At 36.6% G+C, this 22,128-nt stretch overlaps 1 protein-coding gene across 6 annotated transcripts; it reads right to left on the reverse strand.

Moving 5' to 3' along the window:
* Positions 1-315: 315 nt before the first annotated feature.
* LOC130995867 (magnesium transporter MRS2-5) lies at positions 316-5,834 on the reverse strand. 6 transcript variants are annotated; one of them, XM_057921335.1, is made up of 8 exons: positions 5,674-5,834; positions 4,492-5,039; positions 4,099-4,169; positions 3,897-4,025; positions 3,470-3,811; positions 3,326-3,373; positions 3,097-3,240; positions 316-2,228 (listed from the first exon to the last, which is right to left on the reverse strand). In XM_057921335.1, exons 2-8 carry the CDS (start codon positions 4,940-4,942, stop codon positions 2,214-2,216), a joined length of 1,200 nt encoding a protein of 399 aa, XP_057777318.1. In that variant the 5' UTR covers positions 4,943-5,039; positions 5,674-5,834; the 3' UTR covers positions 316-2,213. The 6 variants fall into 6 exon arrangements, with proteins under 6 accessions (XP_057777318.1, XP_057777319.1, XP_057777316.1 ...); XM_057921336.1 differs by having other exon boundaries at positions 316-2,564; positions 5,674-5,833; XM_057921333.1 differs by lacking the exon at positions 316-2,228 and having other exon boundaries at positions 2,925-3,240; positions 5,674-5,833.
* Positions 5,835-22,128: the final 16,294 nt, after the last annotated feature.

Genomic DNA, 22,128 nt, shown 5'->3' on the forward strand with positions numbered 1-22,128 from the left:
AATTCTAATGGTGCGTTTACTTTGATGAAAAATGAAAAAATATATATTTTCATCATATTTTCACTATTTTAACATATTTATTATGATATAATTTTTTTTCCCAAGCAAAGGTGGAAATTTTATGGGGCAATTCATTTTCGCTCATTTTCTCTCCAATGTTGGGTAGTAGTAGTATTATTTTTGGGTAGCACTGTGAAAATATTTTCTCGTATTCATCTTTGGTAAACATATAGTAATAAAAAAAGAAGGAAAAAAATAATATTTTCTTAACTTCTTTTATTCGTTATTTTCTAGTGAAAATTTTATAAGAAAAAATGACCAATAACGATAAATTAAGAGATTTTTAGAAATGGATGAGGGTCTCAAATTCACAATCCATAGTTAGTGGCTCAAAATAGCGGTGACATGTATGGCCTGCCAAACACTGAAATAAGCCCTAAAAAATAAATAACATAAAAAGAAAAGGGAATGGAAAAGGAAATAACAATTCAAAGCTTCGCGCTCCAATCCCGACCATGAGTTGTATCGAAAGATCTTGACTTTTTAGGCTGCCCCCTCGTAAAAAAATCCATCATCAATCGCCATTTTTATCATTTACTCCGACCATTCTTGAAGAAATTCAATCAACAAATTTTCAGAGTCAGCAGCTTTCTTCTTTGATCTTCTTGATAAAAAAGAAAATCATTACTTTTTAGTGGGTTTTCTCATCGCTTTATGCAGCTTCGACCCATCAAATTCTTTGGAGTTGATAGCTTCTCTGTAGAGATGGAGAGAGGTTGAATATTGGGTGTGTGTGAATGGATTTGTGGGTTGTTGCAGCAGCTGCTGGAGCTGGATGCATAGCGAAGAACTTGCAGAATTTCTCAGCTGACAAGAAAGAAAGTCCACGTGGACCTTCTCTCAATGTTCACACAGAATCAAGAAACTTCCTGCAGCAATTGAGAGACAAGACTTGCCCTCTACGCAGATTAGCCCAAACTAGAGTTGAAGATGATTCACTTGTTGATTTGGGGATAGATGATCGATCAAACAGTAGGGAAAGGGAGGCTTACGGTGATTATGGAATTATTGAGGATTATAATCTGTCAACAGGAGTTGGTGTAGATGGTGAAAACATGAGTTTGAGGAAGATGAAAGGGGGCAAATGGTTGGCAAGAAACACAAGATGTGGGATTAGGGCATTGACCTCTTTAGGGAGTTGTGTGGACATTATGGAACAGCATACTTCATGTCTGTATCCAGCGTTGGTCACGGCTCAGTTTGATGCTCGTCTGGAGGAGACGAGGACGTCGCCTTCTTCTTCTTCTTCTTCTTCCCTGAAACAGTTTGAGGAGCTCATGAAAGCGAACAAGGGATCATCGCCTTCACAAGGTCCCTAAACTTTCATTGTTTATGTGCTGTCTTTTGTAATGTGTTACTGAGATGTGATCAATTTTGTTTATGACATTTGTGTCTGAATTCTTGATCTCTGCTATGATATCAGCAGCTGAGACGATGCTTCTTTTCGTTACTGGGATGACTGTTGGGATACTGAGTGCAACTACTTCTTGGAGAAATGAAGTAGATGAGTTGAACAGGCAGCTTAAGCAGATGCAGAGTTTGGTACAAGACTTGCACGACGAGCTCGACCTGAAAGATATGGTGACGGTGAAGGAACTGGACGATGAGGTCAATTTACCTCCCAGAGAAAAAGAAGATTCGCCTCTGTCGACTGAAGAGCCGTTCTCATCTCCTTCCCTCGTGAAAGCCGGTGAACTTGACAACAAGGTAGAGAACCTAGAGCTATTGAGCAGAATTGAGGCAGAGCTTCAAGCAGAACTGGAGATGCTAGAACTGAACATGAAGGTTTCTGATCAAGACAGAATCTATAGTGTTGTTGAGGTAAGACATGCATTTCACTTTAAGAATGAAAGAATTTGTATGCTGGCATAAAATCTGATTCCATTTCCATGGACTTCCTGTCTGTAGTCATGTGAAAGCTAAAATTACTCCTTTTCACCTGTTTTTGGCAGCTCGATCCAGATTTTGAACCAGAAATCGTTCGAGGAGAGCTGAAGCCGGCAATGGTGGAAAATGCAACAGAATCAGAAAGCAGAACAACAGATACAACGACGGATTGCTCCAAACCTGCAAATTACACCGTTTCACCATGGGAGTTGAGCTTGCGGCTCCATGAGCTGATAGAGTCGAGGCTTGAGACGCGCATCAAGGACCTAGAGATCGCGCTTCTGCAGAGCCAAAACAGAGTTGGAATTCAGAATGGCATCATCGTATCCACAAGGAGATATTCTTACAGCGAAACAGAGTCCTCGTCCGCTCACCACAGTCCTACCTGCATATGTGACGAACACGACAAGAGAGAAGACGTACCTTCAGAGAAGGACAGGGAATCTGGCAATGGTGTTGGTCAGGGAAGGCGCTCGACCAATGGAATACAGAATGGAAACTATGACTCCATGAAAGATATGCCACAGATTTGGGATAAGAAGCAAAGATTTGTGAGTCTCGACTCCAATGAGGATTCCATGTGTGAAGATGAGGGCAGCGATGAGTCAGAAATGCTACTGATAAAGCAGATAATCGAGAGGAGGAAATCAGGCTCTGGTTTTAATTTTGAAATTTGATTGAGATGTACAACTCAGATGCAAACTGGTACTAAAATCTTGAAGAGTGTATATATATAGTTTACTTGTACAGGTAGAAAGGAATGAGGTCAAAAATTAACGATGCAAGTTTTTTTGTTGATGGAGGGCTGCAGGAAGGACAATAAAATGATCCACAGGCGACGTCTTGTTCGATGCATGTAAAGTTGAGATATGTATGTATGGTAGGAAACTACAAGAACTAAACTGAAATGATAATTGTTTCTCCAACATCAGTCTACACTTTCAACCAAATGCAGTAACACTATAAAAGTAGGAGAATTTTTAAGCTGAAGTAATAAATCATAAGCACCAATGACAAATCAATTGATAATTCCTGAGAAAGAATGTAACTTGACTACACAGACTACTAAGGGATGACTTTTTTGTGCCTGAAATAGAGCAAAAAGGAACCATACAACACTCCACAAAAGACTCCAGAAATTATAAGTACCCAGTGAAATGTAGAGGGCTCGTCGAATACAGTGTCTTCAAAATTCATTCCAAAAACTGCAGTCACAACGGCAAACATGGTAGTCACGAAGGTAGCAGCTGTGAGAAGCAACTCGAATTTAATCAGCTGATTCTGGACATTTCCCTGTTACAGCAGTAAGAGTTGCTTAAAACATTAAAGATGAAATATTACTCGAAATAAAAGATGTGATAACTGATTGTTGCTTTACCAGCTTTATGTTGATTAAATCCTCGGTATCATCAATATACTCTTTAAGCTGCATCACCATGGAAAACGACCATGGAAATCGAATCAGAATACATAAGCATTCATGCAGTAAGAAAATTGTTCTTATCGTAAATCTTTTCCTTACCGATAGCAACTTGTTGAGAGTGTTGTCTATGCCGACAAAGTATGCTTCGAGTAACATCTCAAGTTGATCGATGTTTTCTCCACCAGAAGATGAGCTCAAGAAGCTTCCGTGTTTACTGGAACTCATAGTGCTGAAAGCTCTCTGCAATTTCTGAACTCCACTAGATGATCCCACCGGAGAAACAGGAGCAGATTTGGATCCAAAATTCACATCTTCTGAGGTATTGATTTGATTGCATATATCACTGTCGGTAAGTATATCCCTTCTTTCTTTCTTCTCAGTTAGATACATCTCGGCCATGTCACCATCATCGTTCATCAGATGCTCTATTTCATCACAAACCTAATATTCAAGAATAAGTAAAATATATCAAAACTGCCCGTGTTTGTGTTGTTAGGCTTTGCCAGCGATAATTCACTCCATTTACCTTTTGCACTCGCTGAGTCAAGGCCAGGAGGCTTCCTTTGAATCTACGTACACGCTCCAGATTGAGGGTGCTTATGGATGAGGCCAATTCATCAAGCACGGGATATATGTCCAGTTCTAAATCTTTTACCTACTAAATTCATGAAGTTCAGTGTAATGAATTTCTTGGACCCTAAGTACATAAAACAAACACAACTGCTTACCTGAGCATCAAGTGACATACATGTATGTTCCAAAGCAACCTCCAAAGCCCTGAACTCGAAAGGTAGATCGTCTGAAACACATAGCAAATTATATCAACAGAACTAGGATTTACTATAAGGTGATTGACAAGAAAGAGAGAATCAAGAGCTCAATATTGTTGTTTAGATTTGCTTTATGATGAAATGCCTACTTTAGTGATGTCTTGCATCTTAAAAATACTTTCACTTTTTCACATATACTTCAGTAGCTCTTGTATCATTATGAAGATTTCAACAAAGCATGCACATCCAACTTTCCACCTCCTTTCCTATTTCACCATTGTACTTGCGCAAAAATTCAATGGAAAGAAGTAGCATCAGAATTTAAGCATATCAGCAATTCTGGTTTCTTACCATAAGAATCTTTGGATACCTCGAGACGCTTGCACAACTCATATTTGTACTGTAGCACGGACTCTTCTACAGAGTTCTTCAATATAACCTCATCAGCTGTGATAATGCACCTAATCTGTTCGAGACTCACAACAATAGCCTTCTCACGACCTAATATTGAGGAGGGATAGATAAACAAAGGATCCAAAAGTCTGAGATCTCTGGAAGGCAACGAGCAACGCCTCATGACAGTAGACTTATCCAGTTCCACAACTTCTGAGTTCCCTTTCGTATCAATCAGTATCCATGACCGATTTCCAAGATTATGAGTTCTCTTCTTTAAGCCTGGAAATCCAGGTCCACATGCATTGTGCCTCCCAATACCATTAACATAATAGCTTGAAGGGGGGTTCAGAGAAGAGATTAAAGATTCGGGATCAGCACCGAATGATGGTGCTTCAGGTTGAGCCATTTTGTTAGACTTCTTCTCTCCTTTATCTCATCCAGACCTTCACATCTAAGAGCTCTCTTCATCGGTCGACTTCAAGATTTTGGCTAGTGCCTGCAGTCTAAGAATTAAATCTTTCTCCATCAATCACTTATTTCTACATTCTGATGTAGAATCTGAAAAAAGGAAATACTATAATTATGCTCATAGATCATGATATCTTTCAAATATTTTTGCTTTTTAATCCAACACAGGCCAGAAAAAACATTCAGTCAGATGTTATTTATGATAAAGATCCCTATAGAGATCACACATTATGTATTTCTCAACACACACACACTATGTTACTAACATTCACTACAAAATCTGCAAGCAATACTTATACAAGGAAGTGAGTGTGCAATCGGAAACTTATTGATTTCATGCTGGAATATAAAATTACACTTACATTCAGAATTATGATATCATATTCAAAGAAAGTAGGGGGTGGAAGTAAGAAACTGACAGAAATCAATTTTGGGCATCAGGTAAAGCTAGCCTAGGCCAAATTTCCACGAGAAAGAATGAAACATTTATACCTACAAAAAAAATACTGCTAAAGCTCAATTCTTCAAAATGTCATCTCTTATCTAATTTGGGAATAGTAATACGAAACATTGATTGTAGTACGAGCACCACAAAGCCAACGTATTAATATCCAACGAGAAAAACCCCACCTTCGTTGTACAATCTAGATATCATAAAAAAGATCATACCTTTCGTCACAAGAATCCGTCTTGATTCGCAAAGTTTGGGCTAAGGAGATTCTCGATTCACTTTGAACTGACACTCTTTTCGGAACATATTTTTGTGCCTGTGGCTCTGGTGTCAGCGTGCGTGTGTGTGTGAGAGAGAGAGAAGAGACGTACGTTACCGAGTTAAAGGTGAACGCGACTTATCTCTTCCTAACTTTTTGTTTTTCTTTTTGAAAATAAAAACAAAAATCAAATAATAAAATCTACTTACTCTTCCCACACAAAAATTGTACTCCCCCGTCCCAATTCAAATATTATGTTTTCCTTTTCAAATTGTCCCACTTCAAATGTCTTTTTTTCTTCCTTACAAAAAATAGTCTTCTCAAAGAGTAATTAAGAATTCTTGGAATCCATATTACTTTTTCACTCTACACCACACAACTTAATAATCTAATTAATATTTTTCTAAATAATCATACCGAAAAGAATTAAGACGTTTGAAGTTGGACGGAGGGAGTACATTGTATGGATGTTATGGATTATAATAAAATATTATCTTCGTCCATCAAAAGTATGACACTTTTGATAATCACATATTTTAAATAAAATTAGTGGTGATTTTTACATGAGTCAACTTTTGAAATAGTCTTATTGAACAATTAAACTCAATATTTGGTCTCTCATTTAAAAAAAACAAAACACAAATTTGACCATTTTTTATGTTTTAGGACTATTTTGCCCTTAATTATGGCGGACCGGGTTTGGATTTGTGCGCAGGTTAGGCTTCGGGCTCGGGTCCTGCGTGTGGGTTATGATGGTACAGTTGGTACAAATGGGTAAATTCATGCCAATTATACCATTCATTAGAGCATCTCCACTCCGCGGTGCGAATGGAGTGTCGATCCGTGGCTTAAGAAGGGTGGCTGCATTGGAGACGCGGCCTTATGCGAGGCCGTGTCATAGCGGCGACCCGGGGCGAAGGGCAGAATTGTGTGGCGCGTCCGGAGGACGCGCCCAATAAAAAAAATCGAAATTCATTATTTAAAAATTTGAAATTTATTATTTAATTATCTTTTTAATTTTATTTTAATTATTGTAATGTTTAATTTTATTTTTAATGAAATTGGAAATTTAAAAATAAAAGTGTAGAAATATGAATTTTATGGAAATGGAGATTTAAGACACCCTCTAAACACCAATGCATTGGAGAGGGGTGTGTTTTAGGTGGGGACCACCATCTAAGACACCCCCTAAGACACCATGCATTGGAGATGCTCTTATGTACACTTAACACAATTATACCAATTTGTGTCAAATGTGACTGAAGATTGAATGATGGTACAGTTGGTACAAAGTGGTAAATTCGTATCAGTCGTGTCATTCATTAGGTACACTTGACACAATTATGCTCATTTGTGCCAAGAGAAAAGGGATAGGGGAGGGGGAGAATCACGTATACGGGTTGGTCTGTGCAGAGTAGAATCCGCGGGGTCACGGGTATTTTGGACCGAAATTGTATAAAATATCCATAATTTGTGTTCTTCAGATGGGCGGCCGAAAATTAAGTTTCATTGCTAAATATGACTATATGAGTGCATATTCTCTTTTTATATAATGGAGAAAAAGTTTCACCATTGTATGAAATTGATGGTTGAAATTGAATTAAGAATGAGTTTTATTGTAAATTATGGGTATTTATAAGGATAAAATATAATGAAAAGATGTGGGTCATCTTCTAAAAAAAAGTGTCATATTTTTCGTGAACATAAAAAATGGCAAAAGTGTCATACTTTTCGTGGACGGAGTGAGTAGGTGATAATAATGTAAATTGAATAAAGGTCCTACTACAAATATAATTTTAAATTGAGTGATTATAAATTATGTGGTTATATAATAGAGTAAGGGTCTAGTGCACACACCGTAGCTCGCAGAGCAAGTGCGCAAGCCGCGTATCGATTTGAAAAAAAAATGGAGCGTCAATTTGAAAATTGGTGGAACAACCTATAAAATTTTGCGCCGACATCAAGCCTCCCAAACTCTTCCGGCAATGTTTTTTCGCCATTTTTCTCAAGAATCAAATATCTTCACTCTGGCAGGTCTTGAGGGAATCAACTTTAAAAAAAAATTGTTCAAGACAATTAATCCGGCTGAGTTTATATTTCACCAAAATTTGATTGCGGAAATTCGTCGCCGATGATGGTGAATTTAATCATTTTCTTAATTTTAATGTAATTTTTATTTTTAACTAATGTAGGGTTTAATTTTAATGAAGTTTTGGTTGTTAAATTCAATTTTTAATTTAATTTAGAAATGAATTTAAAATAAAGATAAAATAAAATTAGAGAGCCCGAAGATAGAGTCTCAATGTGGGGAAGTGGCTCTTAAGTGGTGGGAACCACCTAAGAGCCCTTTAAGAGGCTCTGGGTATGAATTTTCTTAATGTGAAATTTTATAAATAAGGGAGAATTGGAGGTTAATAAGTGGACCTTAGCACTTGTTTGGTTTTTATGTTTGGAAATTGATTGATTAATAAAAATAAGATAAATAACTATAATGATAGGTGATTTATGCTTAATTGTTCTAATTTTAGGGGTTCGCATGTGCATATTTTAAGTTAAATCTTCTGGAAATTAGTGCGTTTTATGGTTTGTTTTATGCTTTGCAGGAGATTTAGGTTTTATAGATGGAAGAGTGTAATTTTGGAGATTTTGGATGAGAAATGCATATTCTGGCGCACTCTGGTGTTCAGGGCTGAAAAGCCCGCGCTAGAGTAGAAAAGCTCGCGCCAGAGCCGAAAAGCCCGTTGCAAAGCAGAGCTGCGAGGATAGCTCTGTAGCAGAGCAGAGCTGACTTGCAGAGTCAGAGCTGAAATCTCTAGAGCTGAACTTCCCTATCAGAGCTAAAATCTTCAGAGCAGAACAAACTTGTCAGAGCAGAGCTAAACTCGACAGAGCTGACTTACGCGCCAGAGTAAACTCGGCAGAACAGAGCTAAGGATTGACAGAGTCAACATATTTTTGCCAGAGTCAACTAATGCAGAGCTGACTTTCAGCTCTGCACTACTCGCCAGATCTGAATTGCAGAGCTGAACTATGCAGAGCTGAACTTTTAGCTCTACACTATGCCTTTGCAGAGCCGACTTTCCAGAGTTCGCTTATGTTTCCAGAGTACACGAATTCTCGCCAGAGTTGAGATGACTTGCAGAGCACGATTCTGATGGACTTTCCTTCCTTTGCACGATTCTATTTCCTTTAGAATCCAGTTTTGCAAGGCGAGTTTGATAAGGATTAGGATTAGAATGAGGTCTATAAATAGGGTTATAATCTTCAATGTAAAAATCAATCCTTCTGCCTCCGGCACTTAGTTTAGCTTAGTTAAAAATAATCATTTGCCCTAATCTTTAGTTTCCGCTAGGCAGCCAAAGACTCTCTGGCGCTTGATCTCTCTGGCGCTTGATCTCTCTGGAGCTTGTTCTCTCTGGTGCTTGATCTCTCTGGCGCTTGATCTCTCTGACTTCGCTGCTCGGCTCTGCTCTACCCGGGACGGCTCTGGCGTGGACTTTGCTCGGCCTCAGTTGTGACCCTTTGCGGTCCCGTTTTTTGTTCGTTCTTGTTGTTTTCTTTCTCCTTTCGCTTGGGTTTTTTTTTGTCTTTTTCTGGTTTTGGTTTTTCCGGACTCTCCTTGTTTGCGCCTGTGCTCTCAAGGATTTTTTGTTTTTTCTTCAATAAAATTTCTATTTCAGCTAGGCAGCCAAAGACTTAGGTTTATTGCTTTCTTAGTCTTAGTTTCGAATTTATGTTCTAGTTAGTTTATTATAGTTCTTTCAATTCATGTTTTAGATTAGTTCTTCGTTTAGAGTTGTAATTACGTGACATATTACTTCTCAAGACGTTTTACGGTATTTCTTTAATCAAGTTTATTTATTTGTTTTTACTTGCGTTTCTTTAAATTCTGCACTTTAAATTATGCTATTTCAATTATGCGTTTTCATGATTTCCTTTAAATTATGCAATTTTTTTTCTGCCTAGTTAGATTAGATTAGAAGCTTTTAATTAAAGTTATTTAAATACAACTTGTCTAGTTAATTCCTTTACTTTATTGCGTTTAATTTTGCCTAGGGTTTTATAGTTTATTTCGCCTAGATAATTTTAAGATTAAGTTTTAGTTATGTTTAAGTTACAAGCATTAGTTAATAATTCCTTTTCGCCTAGTTAAGTTTAATTCAAGTTAAGTTTACTTTTCAAGTTTTAGTTAATAATCCTTAGTTTACAGTTTTCTCGTGTGACATAATTAATTGCCCTTAAAGATTGTTCGCTATTATTTTCACCACGCCGCAAGTATACGGGTAGTTGTAATATATGGAAGCAAGGTCGTATCCCACAAGGATTAGTAGTTCAATCTAGTGATTATCCTAATTCATTTTACTCGACTATTTAGACTAAACGATTGAGTGATTGGTTTGATTATCTAACTAAATACTTAACAAGTGCAAAGACAAATAAAAATCAAATAAGCAAAGTGGATAAATAAGATGATTAAGGCGATTTAGGGACTAGGCATCGATGATTAAGAAAAGGACTTCAATTATAACTCAATACTAATCTTGACGAACCTAATTATCTAGAGTGATCTCCCAACTGGTTTTAGCCCCCTCCCGGACGACTAAAACTGTAATGCCCCGCTCTTTTAAATACATATTAGATTAAATATGTGCATTAGTTATAAAATTTTTTTTAATTATTTATTGTGATTATTTTGTTCAGATAATATTATTTCAGCAAAAGTCTGTATAAGAGATACAGAGCTGCGATTTAATATTCAATCATGAATCAAACCAATAATTAAATTATTGGTTTAGCTACACATTGAAACTTTGCATTACCAGTTGATTGATTCAATAGTATTAGAAATTTTAGATTTATAATCGATTTCATAAATCGTGTTATTTAAATCGAATTGTTAGAATTATAATTTGAGATCATATGCATAATAATTTTATTATTTCGCGTTATATGTGTTAAGGTATTAAGTCGCGAATTAATTCCGACTTTCACGTATTAAATCTCAAGATTGAGGATTTAATTTATATAAATACGACGAGTATTTATTAAACAAGAATTGGAGAATTATTACATGAACTAGGAGAAACTAGATCACGGCACTACACGTATTTCTCGATTTTTCATCCAACACAACAATTCCTACATGTTAGTCAAAAAGCAGCTCCCACAATTGTCAAAAAGTTGCGGCAAGCCATTCAACAATGGCAACATTTCTTTTCACACTGCAGCCACCTACCACCTCAATTCCCTATAAATAATCCTCGAAGCAGCATTTGTAAATACACCCAAAACCAAAGAAAAAAAAAAGATTCATCTGCAATCTAGAGAAAGAGAGGAGCAGGTGAAGGGTTGGGAGAAAAGGTGAATAGTGAAGTATTGTTCAAGTGAATAGTGACAGTCGTCGCGAATAGTGAAATTCGTGAATAGTGAAAATTAGATAGTAATTTTCACGGGGAATAACGGGTTGCGAGTTGAGTGTTGTGAGTGTTGTAAACACTGTATATTTTTCTCCCTTGTTAAATAGATCTGCAGCAGCTCCGGAGACGTAGGCATAATTGGCCGAACTCCGTTATCAAATTTGTGTCTTTATTTTGTCAAAAGATGCAAATTTCAACAATCAAATTTTCAAAAGTTGCAACTCCCGGTACCAAAAATTTCCACCATTTTGATTCTGTTGTCTGCAGAAACTCCTCTATAAATTGAGGAGAGTTCTGCAGAAGGAAGAAGTGCAGCAAGAGGTGTGAGGCAAGAGAGAGTTTAGGAGAATTTTTAAAATTTCTTACTTGCAAGAGCTCAAGTGAGCTCCCTTCGCCAGGCTATTTCTTCGCCGACCGGCCACTAGGCTCTGAACCGAGAACGTGTACTCGTTCCTCCATCTTCAGGCTACCAAACCCAACAATCGAAAGGCCGAAGCCTTCTCTATATTTTCCTGACCAAAGGCCGCAATATCCTTCGGAGGCCAACGTCGAATTCCCGACTTAGCCACCGGCCAACTTACGGCTTTCGTTTCTCACTATCCTTACGACGAAAAAGGATTGAAAAAACACCGTTGTGTAGCCTGATCTACCTCGCACGAGGAAGACTAAGTCGTAGATCTTCGCGGCTAAACACCATCGCGGAACGACGACCAGAAAACCCCCGACAAACAACTTCCATTAGTGCTCACTTGGACAAGGGTAAGTTGACGCCCTTATTTCGATGCATTCCCGTTTCTATTATATTATGGGAAATTTCTGGGGTATAGATGGGAGTGTGGTGAATATTTGTACAAAGTTTCATGTTATTTGAACTTCGTTTACTACTCTTTTAAAATTTGAGAAGTCTACTGCCAGTATCTGCTGAAACTGTCGTGAGGCAGATGATTAGGTTAATTATTTCAGTAACCATATGTTGATATTTAGCTCTCAAATTTTTATTCTATGAAGATATATGTGTTAGCTATCTACATATAAAATTTGAGCTCATTCAGGTAATGTTTGCTATTTTTCAAAAAAATCTGGACTTTCAGTTGGCAGAAACTGCCGAATCTGGTAGGCGATGGGAAAATCGCTATATCTCTTAAACTACTTGGAGTTTTTCAACATACTTTTTTTTCAATTAAACTAGACTCAAAGAGGTTTCTATTGATATAAAATTCGACTCCATACGAGTTCGGAGTAAAAGCAGTTTATTAGTTGAAGTTGAATCTATACAGTTTTGTTGAGATGGAAATGATTCAAAATAATTCCTATTAAGGATTTTAAAGTTTTATTGTTGATAAAATATCACTTTTAGATTATAAATGAGCTATTGATGTGTATATATATATATTGGTGATTGGCATTATTAAATGGGGAAAAGGAAAACGTTTTATGTTTATAGAATTATTCTTTATTTATAATAGATAAATAAATGAATAATATAAAATGGAATTTCCTACATCCTCAAAGGTACATGAAATATTTTGATAAAGGAAGAACGATTGTATATGAGTTAGATATAGTCGTTTAAGGAAATATGGGTAGTTAGAGAAATGAGTGAATAGTGATTCACTGCATTTGTTGTTATCTTTTCTATTATTCACTCGAACACATGTTTTCGTGTTATCAAAGGTTCAAATAAACAAAAGCGTCTGAGTAACCTATCGCGCTAAGGAAAGAGAATCATTGTCTTAAGTAGCAAAACACTGCAATCAGGTGGGCATTACTTTCATATATATATCAAATGAGTTTACATGTTACCTTCAAGCAAGTTATTTCATGACTAAATTAATTGAAGTTATTTCAAATATTGTCTTGCCATAAAATATTTAAATTTCAGTATGATATCTATCTGATGTGGCTTTTATCATGTAATCGAATTCGGGTCTTGAGCAGTTGATAGCTATCCTGCCAGGGCTAGTGTACACCAGTGACCGTGAGTCATCTAGCGGGTTGGCCGGTCAAGTGACCGTGAGAGGTGGCCACCTCTCCGGCACACAGTTCCAGATATGATAGATTACAAGAGAACTTAGACTGCAGTCGAACTTTAAGAATCACAAATGAATTTAGTAAGCTTGGGCCTTTTTAGCGAAAAACTCCCTTGCTGTACTGTTTATGATGGCACGACAATTTACAGTTTTGAAGCATGTATTTTTATACCTAGGCATACGTGCCCACTGAGTGCTTTTGTACTCAGCCCTGCATATGTTTTCTAAATGTGCAGGTTGAGCTGATGTGATGATGGTGCTGCAATGAGCGGAGTCTCCAGGGTTGTTAATAAATAGTTAACCTGTCTAGAATATGTCTTCATACATATGTCTAGCTACTTTCCGCTGCAAGATGTTGTTGATGTTATAGTATGTTATGTCATACTTTGAGTCTTAAGAGAATGGTTTCATATGATGTATAACTTGATTAATGATATTAATTAAGTTTTATGCTGTCTTTCATAGACTATTTTCAATTGAGTATTCATGAATGAAAATGACGAGTTTTATTAAGATGAGTAAGTTTTACGGCTATAAATGACGCCCCTTTTCTTCCCCTTCTTCTTTAACCCCATCCCTAGTCGTAGATCACTCGGCTTAACTATCCTTAGTTAGGGCGGGCTGTGACAAAGTGGTATCAGAGCCAAGGAAAGCTCTGAATTATAAGTCTTGAGTTTAGTCTAGAATGAGTCACTAGACTAATAGTTATTAACAACCGTGAGCTCAGCGCACCATCACACCAGACTCAACGAGGTATGTAAAATTTCAAAGTTTATTTGACATTAAATTTTGAAGAGCATGATGTTGAGGTTATATGATGAGTTATGATGTTACACTTTGAAGGTGCATAGTTTGAGTTTGAGGATGACAACATGATTAATAATGAGTTATTATGTTGTAAGAGCATATGTTGACGTTACATGATGAATCATGAGAGCGTTTATATCATATGATGTTATATGATTGAGGATGCATAATTATGAGTTATGATGTGATGTATTTGAGATGTTTTGTGATGAGAATTGTTTGAGCAGTTGTGATAAGTCACGATGATTTAGATGAAGGAATCTAATGTCATTGTTAAGAGAGATTTTTTTTTTTAAGTAGAAGGATGAAATGAGAACTTAGAGCTAAAGCTTGAGAGAATTAGCAATTGCTTTAAGTACTTGTTGGTTTGAGTTATGAGTTTGAGTTATGAGCTTGAGTATAATAGCATGATTAATGATGAGTTATTAGCATGCTGCAATGAGATATTGTACGATATGTTGAGTTGTTTTGTGACGCGAGTTTTGCTCACGCAACCTTAATGGTACTTGAGGAGGTATCATGAGCCATAGTCTTTGGAGATGGCTTTGAGAGAGAATTGTTGAGTTGTCTTACTGAGTCACGAAGATTTAGATTAAGGGATCTAATATCATTGTTTAGAGAGATTCCCTACTGAGTAAAGATGGGACGAGATGAGAATTTAGATGTTTTGAGCTTGAGTTTTAAGATATCAGTACTACTTAGTAGGAGTTTTGCTAAGTTATGTTTTGTTTATTTCTGTTGCTGGAGCCAAGTAGAGTTAGTTCCTAGAGTCACCTTTAAGTTCTCCTTATAGGTTGGCCAGGACTGTTGGCACTGCACGAAAGTGGACTGTTGTGAGATCGAACTCAGGGAAGATCGGATACGAGGACGAGGCGTACAGTATGTGGTACAGAGATACCCTAGCAGATTTTCAAACACATGTTCATAGACTATGAAAGGATGAGAAAGAGCCAAGGAAGGCTAGGGTATGAAAGGATGAGAAGTAGCCGAGGAGGGCTAGAGTTGATGAGAATGAGAAGAGAAGCCGATGTAGGCTAGAGCTACGGATGATCTTGAGAGTATGAGCAGTACACCCTTGTTTTTGATTAGTTTCAATTATATTGCGATGTATATAACTTACTTAGGAGATATTGATACTTGAGCTTTTGACATGCTGATAGATAAGCATGCGAATATAGTACCCTACTGATGTTAAATAGATGGATGTTCCTAGTGTGCTAAAGTAGCAAATAGATGAGTTAACCGGTAACAATTACCGTAGGAAGTCCAAACAGAGACATAGCACCATTAATGGTGTCGGTTTAGAAGGGACATTACGATAGATACTATGGTTTTTGTAGGGTTTATATAACCCCTTTATGTAAGTCCTCTAAAAAGAGGCATTCTACTGATGGATATATTAGGTTGATCAGAGTGGTCTTTTTGTTAGCATTTCGTGAGTGCTTATTGCCTTACAGATGAATGTTAAGGTGACCGTGAGGGTTTCCTTAAAATTGAGTTAGTAAATTGCACTTGAGTTTCGAGGATGCTTAGAGCGTTGGTCGAGTTGAGTTTTCCTTTTGTGATTTCAAAAATGCCTCAAAGATATCATCAAGAGTGTGATGTGAAGGATAGGCGGGATAATACTCCGCCACCACCACCGCAACATGAGAGGAGAGTCGAAAAATATTGAACTTTCGAAACAAGAGTCTAGAACATAGGACCCTGAGTTTAAGCTTTTAGCTTGCTGGTGTGAACTTAAGTTTTGTTATGTATAGTATGTTGAGGGTTTAGAAGACACAGAATTTTCAAGTTCGGGATAGTATATCCCGTGTGACTGGGGAGTGATTATGTTGGACCTGGCCAGTCCACATGATCCAAATCTCAGTAGACGTCTTTTGGGTTGAAAATCCATGTGTTTCAACTTTCGGTTGAAAAGCCAGATGGGTTCATACTCGAGGTCATTTTGTTCGACCTAGTAGTTAATCATTTCATACCCTCTGGTCATTCTTTTGATTCTCTTGAACAATTTCTACAACACCTTGCTTTGATGTTGTGTTGAGTTTGAGCCTTGCAACTCGTGAGTTGTCATAATAAGATCCCCTTGATTGATAAGACTAAGAAGTGTTAGTCTACTGACGTAGTATACTACCCAAATTATGGCTTCGTATAATTGTGTCTCATTGTAATTAGTTGAGATTAGTCTTTGTCCTATAAATGATATCGACCACTCATTATGACAGAAATTCAGAGTTCAAGCTAAGATCGTAATATAGTGTTCGAGTACGAGGACTTAAGTTAATTGGTCTACGATAGTTTTAAGTGATTCTTATTTTTATAGATCTAGATTGTATGATGTTATGTGTGAAGTATATGCCTTGAGATGTGAAAGTTCGATGGAGTTTAGTTTACCCAAAATTGGGAACTTTTGAGTCAATGGTTAAGATGATTAATAGATGATGAAGATGAGTCCATGAGATGTATATGATGATGATTGATGGAGTAAATTGAGTATATGATGTCAATTGATGATTTTGATATGAGTTAGTTTAATAAAATTAGGGATATGTGTATCTATGCTCTAATTTGTAAATTGATGGGTTATATGTGAGATTAATTGGCTAAGATTGATAGATCTATGAATGGATTAAGGTATCATGTGTGTTTATTAAATTTCAAAGAGTTTACTTTAATAAAAATTAGGACTTTTTGCCTATGTGTTATTTAAGTGATTTTGGCTTAAGATATATGTATTTGAGCATGATATTAGTGTATAATTATGTTTGAGTAAATCTTTTGTTGGCTAAGAAAATTTTTGACTTAGTTTAGTTTGTATGAGTTTTTGAGTTTTCATATTTTGAGAAGTCGATGATTGATAAAATGAGGTCTAATTGCTTTATGACCATTATGTGAAAGTTTGTCATGTTTTATTAAGAGTTTTATGATGATACATGAAGTTTCATTAGAGTTTAGTTTACATGATAAAAAGGAATCTATATGTGTATAATGATTTATATGATAAATGAGATCATGTTTGAGTATTTGAGTAATTTTGAGCACGAAAATGAGAAGAGAATTTTAATGATGAGTTCGTTGAAATGTTTTACTTGAGATTTGAGGTTATGATGTAAGAAGAGAGTCAAGATTTAGTATGATGAGTATTATAATGTGCTTGAATGTTTTCAAGTGCTATATGTGTTTAAAATGAGCTTTGATTGGTTTTCTTTGAAGGGATGTTGAGTTGAGCATTTAAGAGTTTGAAATGAGATTTTGGTGAATTTCGTACGCCTACTGACCTACTGTGATCGACGGTTTTTAGATGTCTAATAGCTTTGATAATTTTATAACAAATCCCTACATGAGTCTTAAGCACACCGGTAAAATTTCAAGTCATTTGGACTTCGTTTACTATTTTTATAAAATACAAAACCTAAACTGCACATTACTACCGAGAATTTCAGAGAACAGGAGAAAGAGTCATTCATTTCAGTAGCTTCCTGTGTGATCTAGATTTCAAAATTTTTATGGTATTAATCTTATAGTGTTAGCTAGATATCCACCAAAGTTGAGCCCAGTTTGACAACGTTTACTAGTTTTTTAAAAATCCAAGTTTTCGATTGCTCAAAATTGCCGAATATGGTAGACTGTAGTAAAACAGTCATATCTCCTACAATATTTGGAGTTTTTGACTCTACTTTTTTTTATATGAAACTAGACTCGAAGACCTTTCTTTTGGTATGAGTCTCGAGTCCAGGAGGTGTCGGAGTCAGAACAGGTTAGATTTTGAAGTTGAGTCATTATAAAAATAGAGCATGTTTTGATAATGTTTGATTGTGTTTTCTTATGGGCCTTAGGTGATTGTGTTGTCTATGTGTTTGAATGAGATTAGACGAGCCTTATATGAGAGACAAATCGAGACTTGGAACCATGATTTTCTTGAAACCTATCCTTGAACTTAAGGATTTGAGATGAGTGGAGAGTTTATATAGAGTTGAGTAAGGAGATAGAATATGAGATAGAGCATAAGTTTCCTTTCATGTCTCTGATTATCATAAGTTTTTGATGTCGAATCTAGAATAGTATCTCTAGACTTCTAAGAATGTCAGTAACCCTCAGCTCGCCGCCACACTGCCGCAACAAAGGTACGATAATAGTTTCAAAAATATACATATATGTATTTCAGATGTTATGAAAGTTTTTCAAGAAAATGTGCGCCTTATGTTTACGATGCTATGTGAATGCTTTTTGTCGTGTTTGGGACTACCCGAACCCATAACGACTCAATGAATGTATTTCGTGTTCGGGACAACCCGAGCCCTTAACGAATCAATGTATGTATGTATGTATGGTCGAGTTAGATTCCTTGAATCTTTCCGGCATAAGCAAAGTTTTCATGAAAGGGACATTAAATGTCCATATATGTTAAGGTTTCAAAAGAAACAGAAGTATGTATGTATGAATGAATGAGAAAGCTTTATGTTGTCGTTTTAGGCTAGCTGCCTATACGATTAGAATGATGGGTCCTCTTACAAACCGTTTGAGTACCACCCTAGAATGCTTTGAGAATGTTAATCGTGATAGCACCGCTTGATCGATTTAAGTAAAGACTGGTAAGATAGAAATGTTTAACATAGAGATGTTACAACATAGAGGCAATGCTTTAAGACTAAGGATTCACTTGAGCTATTTCAATAGCGGTGAGATTAAGTTTTTCACATAAGAACTTATGTTGCTTATGATTATGATGTTAGTCATGATAGCTTGGCTAGAACAACATAGAATGGACTTTCATGGTATCAGTAACTTATGATGAAGTACTTATTAGTAAGTGCTTTAAGTTAGAAGTTGACTTAAAGTTTTATAAGAGATAAGAAGTTGACATGATTGGGGGCGAAGCTCCCATTTGACTGAGTGATTCATCGTGCTGGGTCTGGTCAGCCCATATAACTAAGATCTCGGTAATTGTCAATTAGGATTTTGACCTTGAGTAGGGCGTCATCCCAATGTATAGACTCACACTATGTAGTTGTCACAATAAGATCTTATTTTACCACGATAAGCACAGTAATGACTAGAATGACTTAGTTTGCTGTCAGTTCTCGAAGTACTAGAAGGTGATATTCTCACAGTTAGAAAGATACATTAAGCATCAACCTATCTTTTGACCGATAGTCGGTAGAAACAAAGCAACTTCTGGAATCCCAAGTGGAGAACCAGGGCAGATAACTAGTATGATAGAGTTTTCAACAAAATATCAGGACGTGCTCCAAATATGGTGGACACTTATAAGAAACGCGTGAAGGAGTTCGCAAACGAATGGCGTCATGAGATATTCAATTCCCCTACCAAGCCAAAGAAATATTACGTAGGAGCAACCAACGAGCAAGACTCTCACCATCGAATCACTGCTACCAAGGGAGAATGGGAAGACTCCGACACAATCTGGATATACACCACCTCAAGATGTGGTGAAGGAAAGAAAATGGAATGAAGAAAACAACAGAAAATTCGAGCATAGAAAAAGAACTTTAGAATAAGACTTAAGATCCAACCCAACCTCAAAGCCAACAACCTCACACTAGAAGGGTGATTGTTTCGGCTAAAGTGTCAAAAGCTCCATCAATAGGAAGCAAGTATTTGTTTTAAACTTCAGAGAACTTGAGCACTATGTCTCATTAGCCCCAAAGTTGAATTACTTGACTTATGACTTAGAACTCGTTGTGGTTGTGCACGTGTTGGAAATTTGGAGATACTATCTCTACGGAGTTAAGTGTGAGGTCCTTATAGCTGACAAGAATTTGAAGTGTTTTTTTTTAGCAAAGAGATTTCAATGTAAGACAACAGAGACGATTCGAATTAGTGAAGAATTATGATGGTACTATCAATTGGAAATTAAGATAAGATGTTTCACCACTAAATATAAAGTACTGATTGATAATTGCCTTATTCGGTTTAGTAATTGTTCAACATCCGGAGACAATATCAAGCTGTGTAGTTGCATCAATAGTTAAGTGTGAATTGCAAGAAAGGATTATGAAAGCACGAAATGAAAATGGATATTGGTGAGAAAATGTGTCTCGCCTCAAGAATAAGAAAAACGAAAGGATTCACGAAAGTCAGGAATAGTGCACTAATGGTTAGTGGAGGATTGTGGATGTATACACTGAATATTACGTCTCGCAGTTAAGAAAGTATGTGATTAAGAAAGATGAGATAGTCCAAGCTCAAGGCTTAAGTTATGGAGAGAAATCAGTTTAGTGACTAGATTGCAAGGTTTAAGTGTTACGAGGCAATAATATTGTTCTCGTCATGTAGAGGAACCATCACAGGATGGAAAAGGCTACAAAAGAGATGAATGAAACGAATGACTAGTATCACAAGCTAGAATACCAGGTATGCAAATTTCGGGACGAAATTTATTTTAAGGGGGGTAGTATGTAATGCCCCGCTCTTTTAAATACATATTAGATTAAATATGTGCATTAGTTATAAAAATTTTTTTAATTATTTATTGTGATTATTTTGTTCAGATAATATTATTTCAGCAAAAGTCTGTATAAGAGATACAGAGCTGCGATTTAATATTCAATCATGAATCAAACCAATAATTAAATTATTGGTTTAGCTACACATTGAAACTTTGCATTACCAGTTGATTGATTCAATAGTATTAGAAATTTTAGATTTATAATCGATTTCATAAATCGTGTTATTTAAATCGAATTGTTAGAATTATAATTTGAGATCATATGCATAATAATTTTATTATTTCGCGTTATATGTGTTAAGGTATTAAGTCGCGAATTAATTCCGACTTTCACGTATTAAATCTCAAGATTGAGGATTTAATTTATATAAATACGACGAGTATTTATTAAACAAGAATTGGAGAATTATTACATGAACTAGGAGAAACTAGATCACGGCACTACACGTATTTCTCGATTTTTCATCCAACACAACAATTCCTACATGTTAGTCAAAAAGCAGCTCCCACAATTGTCAAAAAGTTGCGGCAAGCCATTCAACAATGGCAACATTTCTTTTCACACTGCAGCCACCTACCACCTCAATTCCCTATAAATAATCCTCGAAGCAGCATTTGTAAATACACCCAAAACCAAAGAAAAAAAAAAGATTCATCTGCAATCTAGAGAAAGAGAGGAGCAGGTGAAGGGTTGGGAGAAAAGGTGAATAGTGAAGTATTGTTCAAGTGAATAGTGACAGTCGTCGCGAATAGTGAAATTCGTGAATAGTGAAAATTAGATAGTAATTTTCACGGGGAATAACGGGTTGCGAGTTGAGTGTTGTGAGTGTTGTAAACACTGTATATTTTTCTCCCTTGTTAAATAGATCTGCAGCAGCTCCGGAGACGTAGGCATAATTGGCCGAACTCCGTTATCAAATTTGTGTCTTTATTTTGTCAAAAGATGCAAATTTCAACAATCAAATTTTCAAAAGTTGCAACTCCCGGTACCAAAAATTTCCACCATTTTGATTCTGTTGTCTGCAGAAACTCCTCTATAAATTGAGGAGAGTTCTGCAGAAGGAAGAAGTGCAGCAAGAGGTGTGAGGCAAGAGAGAGTTTAGGAGAATTTTTAAAATTTCTTACTTGCAAGAGCTCAAGTGAGCTCCCTTCGCCAGGCTATTTCTTCGCCGACCGGCCACTAGGCTCTGAACCGAGAACGTGTACTCGTTCCTCCATCTTCAGGCTACCAAACCCAACAATCGAAAGGCCGAAGCCTTCTCTATATTTTCCTGACCAAAGGCCGCAATATCCTTCGGAGGCCAACGTCGAATTCCCGACTTAGCCACCGGCCAACTTACGGCTTTCGTTTCTCACTATCCTTACGACGAAAAAGGATTGAAAAAACACCGTTGTGTAGCCTGATCTACCTCGCACGAGGAAGACTAAGTCGTAGATCTTCGCGGCTAAACACCATCGCGGAACGACGACCAGAAAACCCCCGACAAACAACTTCCATTAGTGCTCACTTGGACAAGGGTAAGTTGACGCCCTTATTTCGATGCATTCCCGTTTCTATTATATTATGGGAAATTTCTGGGGTATAGATGGGAGTGTGGTGAATATTTGTACAAAGTTTCATGTTATTTGAACTTCGTTTACTACTCTTTTAAAATTTGAGAAGTCTACTGCCAGTATCTGCTGAAACTGTCGTG

This window comes from Salvia miltiorrhiza, chromosome 7 (genome assembly GCF_028751815.1).
Source record: "Salvia miltiorrhiza cultivar Shanhuang (shh) chromosome 7, IMPLAD_Smil_shh, whole genome shotgun sequence".
NCBI lineage: Eukaryota > Viridiplantae > Streptophyta > Magnoliopsida > Lamiales > Lamiaceae > Salvia > Salvia miltiorrhiza.